Source organism: Megalobrama amblycephala, linkage group LG1, assembly GCF_018812025.1.
Source record: "Megalobrama amblycephala isolate DHTTF-2021 linkage group LG1, ASM1881202v1, whole genome shotgun sequence".
NCBI classification, from domain to species: domain Eukaryota; kingdom Metazoa; phylum Chordata; class Actinopteri; order Cypriniformes; family Xenocyprididae; genus Megalobrama; species Megalobrama amblycephala.
In genome coordinates, this window is record NC_063044.1 from 74036394 (window position 1) to 74045621 (window position 9228).

At 34.8% G+C, this 9228-nt stretch overlaps 1 protein-coding gene across 1 annotated transcript; it reads left to right on the forward strand.

Annotated features, from left to right (window-relative positions):
• The first annotated feature begins 7901 nt into the window (after window positions 1-7901).
• LOC125279429 lies at window positions 7902-9228 on the forward strand. The gene has a single exon (XM_048209134.1). It carries the CDS (start codon window positions 8326-8328, stop codon window positions 9226-9228), a length of 903 nt encoding a protein of 300 aa, XP_048065091.1. The 5' UTR covers window positions 7902-8325.

A 9228-nucleotide genomic window follows, 5' to 3' on the forward strand; every position in this document is an offset into this window, starting at 1 on the left:
TAATGCAATGCACTTTTTCAATTAGTGAGATTCATTATTTCAAAAACGTTTGGCATTAATAAACTTCCGCAATTTTTTTCCAGTGTTCTGTAGCAAGATTTTTGTTGCAAAGCGTTTGCTGGTGCAACTCCTTTCATTTGCAAAGCGGGAGATGCATAAACATTGTTCTATATCTGATTTCACTAACCGCCACGTTCCCCTCACGCCTCGTTTCTTTGAAAACCCACAGTATGTTTTTGCTCAGAGGCAGCGCCTCTGTGGTTATGTCAAACTTATCTGTGAAAATATCCAACTCAAACTCAAACCTAGTTTGTACAACCATTTATTTGACAATAATCTCACTTTATTCTGAGTGTTTGCTGTTAGAAACTGATTATTTGAGTCAGGATATATGAGAAAAGACTATAAAACTGCTCTACTGAAAGACAATACTGTTATTTCTCACAATATGACATGGATAAAAAAATCTAAGTACATATTGATTTGAAATGGTTCATTATTGGCTCAATGTAAAGTAGCAGCATATGTTCCAGTATACTTAAATAATCTAAAGTAACTAACAAATCTGATCAGCCAAAGATGTAAAAAGAAACATAAAATGGCAGAAGCAACACTAGAGATCGATTCCCATCAATTCCCCTCACAGATCGACTTTTGACTTGACATTCATTAGCAGTTTTCACTATAAAATATGAAACAATCACACAAACAAACACAAAATCGCTCTGGTCTGAATGAATTTATCATATTTTCCTCACATGCTGCACTAAATGTTCATTTCAGCAGGAAGACGTCTGGGGCCTCATTTCCCTGGTAAAAATAAGTATACTTTATTGTATTTGAAATATATTCCCTTTTCAATAGTACATTGCAAATATACTAACAAAAAATTACCATCTTTAAATATATAAAAAGTATATTAGCATCATACATTAACCTATTTTCACAATACAACTTTAAACACACTTTAAAATAATTGTAATTTAGTATACTTTCTAAAAATATACTTTTGAAAAATGTTCTTAAAATTAAAGTTCTGTGTTTTTTTTTTTTTTTAAAGTTGTAAATTGTAGTCTACCAGTTATTTCCGATCACTAAATTATTCTTCTCAATCTCACGAATGGAAAACTGTCAAAATTTAATTTTGCTTCAACTAACGGAAAACTTGGTTTCACCTTGATATCTCCTTTTTGAGTTTGTGGTAGTGGTTTATGTGCACACCAAAAGGCCCAGTTCATATGATTGGTCAAACTGCCCCTTCTTCTGTACAATATTAATTCGTAAAGTGTCCTATACTCTATATGCTTTACTATGTACTGGAAACAATATCGACATACTGTACCGATACAGTTCCTTGATGCTAATCCTCATTTACTGTCCAGAAGTATACTTACAACACAAATAAAGTATACTTACAACACAAATAAAGTTAACTTATAACACAAATAAAGCATACTTATAACACAAAAGTATACTTACAACACAAATAAAGTGTACTTATAACACAAAAGTATACTTACAACACAAATAAAGTATACTTATAACAAATAAAGTATACTTATAACACAAAAAATACTTATAACAAATAAAGTATACTTATAACACAAAAAATACTTATAACACAAAAAATACTTATAACACAAATAAAGTTTACTTATAACAAATAAAGTATACTTATAACACAAAAAATACTTATAACACAAATAAAGGGTACTTATAACACAAATAAAGTGTACTTATATCACAAATAAAGTATACTTATAACACAAATAAAGTATACTTATAACACAAATAAAGTGTACTTATAACACAAATAAAGTGTACTTATAACACAAAAGTATACTTACAACACAAATAAAGTATACTTATAACAAATAAAGTATACTTATAACACAAAAAATACTTATAACACAAATAAAGTATACTTATAACAAATAAAGTATACTTATAACACAAAACATACTTATAACACAAATAAAGTATACTTATAACACAAAAAATACTTATAACACAAATAAAGTATACTTATAACACAAAAGTATACTTACAACACAAATAAAGTATACTTATAACACAAAAAATACTTATAACACAAAAAATACTTATAACACAAATAAAGTATACTTATAACACAAAAAATACTTATAACACAAATAAAGTATACTTATAACTCAAAAGTATACTTACAACACAAATAAAGTATACTTATAACACAAAAAATACTTATAACACAAATAAAGTATACTTATAACACAAAAGTATACTTACAACACAAATAAAGTATACTTATAACAAATAAAGTATACTTATAACACAAAAAATACTTATAACACAAAAAATACTTATAACACAAATAAAGTATACTTATAACACAAAAAATACTTATAACACAAATAAAGTGTACTTATAACACAAAAGTATACTTACAACACAAATAAAGTATACTTATAACACAAAAAATACTTATAACACAAATATACTTATAACAAATAAAGTATACTTATAACACAAAAAATACTTATAACACAAATAAAGTATACTTATAACAAATAAAGTATACTTATAACACAAAAAATACTTATAACACAAATAAAGTACTTATATAGTGGTGGGCATAGATTAATTTTTTTAATTATAACTAGATTAATTTTGGAATAATCTAGATTAATCTATAAAATGGCTCTTATTCTGCCGAAACACAGAAATGTGAATACCCAAATTGTCCCTGCGTCCCTTATAACACAGTATGTGAGATTAAAATAAAGTGTCCCAAACTTATGTTAGTGTATGCCAAAAGTCCCCATGGTCTAATTTCCGGTATTTTCGAAGTGTCCGAGCACACTTAGGCTAATTGCCCACAACCCATTGCGCTTTACGCGGATTCAGTCAGAATACAAACATGAGTAAAAAGTGTTAAAAACTACAAAACATGGCGAAATGCACGATCGACGCTGAGAGGTTGTTAGAGTGACTATATCAGTTCAAACTGATAGAAAAATTTATTTAATGTTATATGTGTCATTTTTATCTGCAAACACATGTGGACTTTCATAAATCTGATTGGCCATACTTTTAAATGCATATTATGCGTTAAATAGGAAGTTCTCCACATGAAAGACTCGCGACTGCAGATAACGTGCTGCATTTCTCTCTGAACGGTAGGAAATACTAAATGAAATGTGGAGGATTAAGATATTGACAGGGCAGTTTACGGTGACTGGATGCGACAGAGAGCAAAGACGCAATTGTATGACGTGATAGTATGTCCCAAACTTGTTACTCTTTTGCTAACATTCAAAAGTAAAACTTTTTTTTCACAGAAAAGTACATACTTTTAGGGCGTAGTATAAGTAGGCGAATGGGACGCACAAATGACTAAAAGTAATCCGCCATTTTGTCCGACAACGCAGAAGGAGTAGAAGATTACTCGGTGGAGTTAACTTTTGTATATTATATTTTGTATATTGACATCTTTCCGGTTTGAAACAACATTGATTCTCATGTTCATAGATTATTTGATGCTATAAATGGACTTTAAGAGATGATCAGTTTACGAGCCTCTTGAGCTGAGGCGCTACAGCATCTGTCACGACCATGGTCACGGCACATTAAAGAAAACGGGTTTTATTGATTGAATCTCTTAAAAAACTACACAGTTTTAAAGCTGGGACTTTGTTAAATATCATAAGTAACCTGCTCTGTCTTGTCTGTCGTCGTGTTGTCAGTCAGTATCCTCTTTGCTCCGTGATGCACTGTGTGTGTGGCGTCACAGCGCCACGGTTTGTCGGACAAAGCAACAGTAACTAAGGGGGGCGGGTCTTTGCGAAAGGTCAGTTCGGCTAGGAATACATCCGCGCTAAAATATCAAGGTGAAAGTCATCATAGCTTGCGTAGAATAGACCCAGCTCCCAACCCAACTTTGAGAATAGATTAACGGCGATATTTTTTTTATCGCCCGATAAGAGTCTCACGTTAACGCAGCACGTTAATGCCGATAACGGCCCACCACTACTTATAACACAAATAAAGTATACTTATAACAAATAAAGTGTACTTATAACACAAAATGTACTTATAACACAAATAAAGTATACTTATAACACAAATTAAGTACACTTTAATATCACTAATCAAGCATGTAATAAGTCCCTACACAGGCATATACTTAAAGTGTACTAAGTATACTTGAAGTTGTTCCAATTTAGCACACAAAAGTACACTAAATATACTTAAAGTTGTGTTTTTATACAACTTAATTACAACTAAAATATACTTAGTTGTTCTAAAACAGCACACTTCAAGTTAACTAATCATACACACACACTTGATGTATACTGTTCATCAAGTCTGGCTGCTTTCACCAGGGTATATGAAAAATGGTCCAAAATGGTCAGTATTCATATTCATGCATTTTATTCATCATGTTAATCATTTATGGCTTATGATTTAGCAATTTTACTTATGATTTCATATATTCATGTACTTCTACTTCATATATTAATCCTCATCATATTTTCAAGTATCTACTCTTTATTGTACACCTTTATGGTTATTCTTCTTGTATCTTTAAGTATGCTTGCTATATTAAGTAGTTCTTCACTGTGTTCCACTGTGACGTGTCATGTTGACACATTTGTGGTTATTCGAGTACTGCAGAAGCGAGAATGGTTCCCCCCCACCTCCTTTTTTTTCCAAAATGTGGGTATTGTTTTCAGAGAAACGATTCTCGCATTTTTTCTAGTCAAGTGAAACTTCACTTTGCGTGTCAGAATGTTTGAACCCAGACCATATGGAAGTTCAAGTCCATTTACTAAACATTTTGAATATATATAAGCCTGTAGCCTATATTACATTATAATATGTTCTTTCATATAAACAGTATTTACAATAAAATAACAGCACAATTTACTCAAACAACTCAGTATGCATTAGTATTATTATTATAATTATTGTTTTTGTTGATCCATTTCATCTATTGCCAAATTTAATCTGTGAATTATATTATTGAAATAAACACATTTGGCATCGTCAGGCTTTTGTTTGTGCTTAAAGGTTTAGTCCACTTTTAAATAAACTTTTCCTGATAATTTACTCACCCCCATGTCATCCAAGATGTTCATGTCTTTCTTTCTTCAGTTGAAAAGAAATTAAAGTTTTTGATGAAAACATTCCAGGATTTTTCTCCTTATAGTGGACTTCAATGGGCACCAAACGGTTGAAGGTCATAATTAGTTTCACTGCAGCTTCAAATTGTTCAACATGATCCCAGATGAGAAATAAGGGTCTTATCTAGTGAAACCATCGCTCATTTTCTGAAAAAAAAAAAAAAAAGATATTATATAAGTTTTAACCATAAATGCTCATCTTGAACTAGCTCTCTTCTTCTTCTTCTCTATTTGAATTCCAGCAGTGCTAAGTGTATTACTGCCCTCCACAGGTTAAAGATTGAACTAATTTTTATATGCAATATACTAGTTCAATAGTATATAACAATTAGTTCAAACTTTGACCCGTGGAGGGCAGTAATACACTTAGCAGTGTCGACACTGATGGAATTCTAATAGAGGAGAAGAAGAAGAGAGCTAGTTCAAGATGAGCATTTCTGGTTAAAACTTTTAATTTTCAATTTTTGTTCAGAAAACGAGCGATGGTTTCACTAGATAAGACCCTTATTTCTCATCTGGGATGGTTTTGAACAATTTGAAGCTGCAGTGAAACTAATTATGACCTTCAACCGTTTGGTGCCCATTGAAGTCTACTATAAGGAGAAAAATCCTGGAATGTTTTCATCAAAAACTTTAATTTCTTTTCGGCTGAAGAAAGAAAGACATGGACATCTTGGATGACATGGGGGTGAGTAAATTATCAGGAAAAGTTTATTTAAAAGTGAACTAATCCTTTAATGGATAAAACAACGCAGCGCACTCAAGTTTATGGGTGCTGTACATTTAACCTGCCACAAGATGGCGCTGTTTTTGACACTCTGATACTTTGAAATCATAAACCTTTCCCAAAACATTTAGAGAAAAGCTTCAAAAATTTAATAGGCTTCATTTCTCCATCCCTAATCAAATGTTTCAGTCGAATTAAGCTGTTTTAGAGAGCGTTTACTCGTTTTGAGCCTGTTTTTAAACATTAACTATCTGTAACGTCATTTTTCATGTGTGGAAAAAATGACGAAACTAAACTAGCCAATCAGATTTCTTTTCACCCATATCTCCCATGCACGCACATACACACATTTGACTTTACAACACACAAATGCACACCTTTATTTATTTTCATTCTCTCTTTCTCTCTTAATATGTCATGAGTGTACGCAGATAGATTTTAATAATCAATTTTAAAATTATGTAAAAAATAAAAACGGCATTAATTAGCGCCCTCTCATGGTACGCACAGTGCGTATAGCCATACAGCTGATTTTTTCTTATTAGACCAAAACATACGTTTGAGTGGGATGTAAGTTTTCCTATGCTTATGGTATGAAACGGACTGGGTGTTTGATAGTTTAGCTTTTTCTTTGTTTTGTTTTTTGTTTTTTTTTGTTTTTTTGCTTCTCGCATCTCTTCTGCGTCTTCTGCTTCTTCTCTTTTTCTCTTATTTATTAGTCAAAATGAGTGATGAGAGCAGAAAATTGAAATATTTTCTTCCAGAAACAGCTGGATTTCAGCTCGTGTTTTTTGACACAAGGCTTATTAAAGCAGCGCTGCACAGACCGATCGGTGTATGACATCAAAGTACCGCGAGAGTGATTAGAGAACAGACTTCTCATAGCTTTTGAGTCGCTCTCGAAATTAATGTTAATGTCATACAGCGATCAGTCTGTGCAGAGTCCAACAATCGTAGCTTTTCTGGAAATGATAAAGGGGAGCGCGGCGCACAAACTAACGTGGGGTTAGTTGTAACACACGTGATTTAAATACTTCCACACATGCTAGCATGAAGAAACTTAGCATATTTACTAGTTGCCATATCGAGAATATATAGAGAAAAAAATGCGCTTTTGAAGATATCACTGAAGATTTATTTAACAATAGCAAAAGTGCATTTCTTACTTAAGCTAATTTTTCATCTATAGCCTATTTTTTGTTTATTTAAAATTAGACAAATCTGATGTTTTTTTTTTTTTTTAAACTCCAATCTGTTATAGCAGTTTATATTTCTATAATGCTTCACTGACTATCAGAAGACACTAACCAGGTTTAAAGTCCAGTTGCGCAGATCGGGCTCGTTGTAAAACTGCATTACAATGTGCTCCGCTAGAACTATACTAAATACTTACTTTAAAATTACATTTTTGTGAAAAATGGTACTTTCGTCCCTGCTCTCCCCAACTATGATATTCTATACAGTTGCGCTACAACTGGTATTATTAACTTTATTTTTGTTTTTGAATTTCTGTTGATAAACTATGGGGGGAAAAAAGTGAATAAAGACTGAGAAGAAGAACCTGAACATCCAGAAAATATTATTTTAAGAAATATTGAGCATTTGTACCGTCTCATCTATTTATCTCGCTTTCTGTGAGATCTGAGTGGAGGGAGAGGAGTGTTTCATTGACAAAATGAATATGTAAATTTTTTTTTACACACTGTATTAATGAAACAAAGCCACATATTTGTACCAGACATGTGTGAAATTAATGCGGAACAAAAGAAATTCCCTGTACAGTAGATTTACACAAACTAAGGAAGTCAAAAAGCGTTAGGTTGTGCTCCGCTCTCCCCTATGCTCAATGACATATGCTCGAAATGAGACGCGAACAGACTTCACTGTGATTGGTGGAAGTAAATCGAAAGTTTATTCGAAAGCTAAACACACACACACACACACACACACATACACGCGGGTATAAAAGCCAGGGTATACCTTGCCTCATTTTGCTGTAGCCATATGAAGTTAATACACTTAAAATTCCAGTTATGGACAACAAAAACAAAGAAATTTCAAGTTTTTCAACTTCGAATCTCTTGTCATCAGTTTCTGGCATCGTAGTGATGTGAAATATGAGCGGGAGTTTACTCAGGGTGATTATTTTGACTTTATTTTGTATTTGAGCTGTACGTCTTGGACGCGGCGTCCGTCAAAAATAGGCGAGGCCCCTATCTTTAGCGAAGCGGCGCGTCGAGCCGCTTCTGGGACGCTTCTCAAACGCACCGCGGCGCGGCTGGTGTAAACACGAGCATTGACTAGAGTGGCCGCGTATCAGCTCCGGTAGCCGCGTCGCAGCCGTAAGGGCCGTTACATAGTCAACGCGAGAAACGCGGGCGCGCGACGCGCTCCCTTTCATAGTCTAAACAGTGGACGCAAGCGTCACAGGCGATGCGTGTATGCAATACACCGCTCACGCAACAGGGGGTAGTAGAGTCGGGTGATATTAATAGAGTCGGGTCACGTGATATTCAGATCAAAATGGCAACTGAAGAGGAGTGTATTCTGTTGCTGATTTTACATCGGCGGCAACAAAGGCAACGCAGAGATAGACGGTGGTATGTTCGCCCTTTAAATCAAAAAAGAGATCAGGATGGGGAGTTTGTGTCTCTGGTGCTTCCCATGCAAAGCCTGGATGAGGAGAGACATTTCCAGTATTTTAGGATGTCGGCGCCAAAATTTGATGAATTGCTTTCACAAGTCATCCGCTTTCTCCCGGACACTCACCAAAATCACCGCAACCCGATTGGAGCTTCGCAAAGGCTTGCAGTGACTTTGCGGTACCTCACAACAGGCATCAGCCTGCAGGCACTCTCTGCCAGCTACAAAATGGGCACCAGCACTGTTTCGGGCATTGTAGAGGAGATGTGTTGTGCCATCTGGGATGCCCTTCAGGGGGAGTACATGGCCTTTCCTTCGAGCAGTCAGTGGCAAGACATAGCGGAGGACTTTTGGAGACAGTGGCAGTTTCCCCTATGTGTCGGGGCGATTGACGGGAAGCATGTTCGCATCAGAGCACCACCACAATCAGGCAGCGACTTCTTCTACAATTACAAAGGTTTTTTTTCTATTATCCTTATGGCAGCTGCTGATGCGAACTATAGATTTGTTTACGTCGATGTTGGCGCATTCGGGCGTGAGAGTGATGGAGGTGTGTTGGGCCGCAGTGCGTTTGGATCCAGACTGGCACAGGGCAGTCTCAATCTACCTGCTCCTGCTGTCCTACCGGGCACCACAACGCCCAGTCCTTTTTTTTCCTGGGGGATGAGGCATTTCCCTTACAGGAGAACCTGA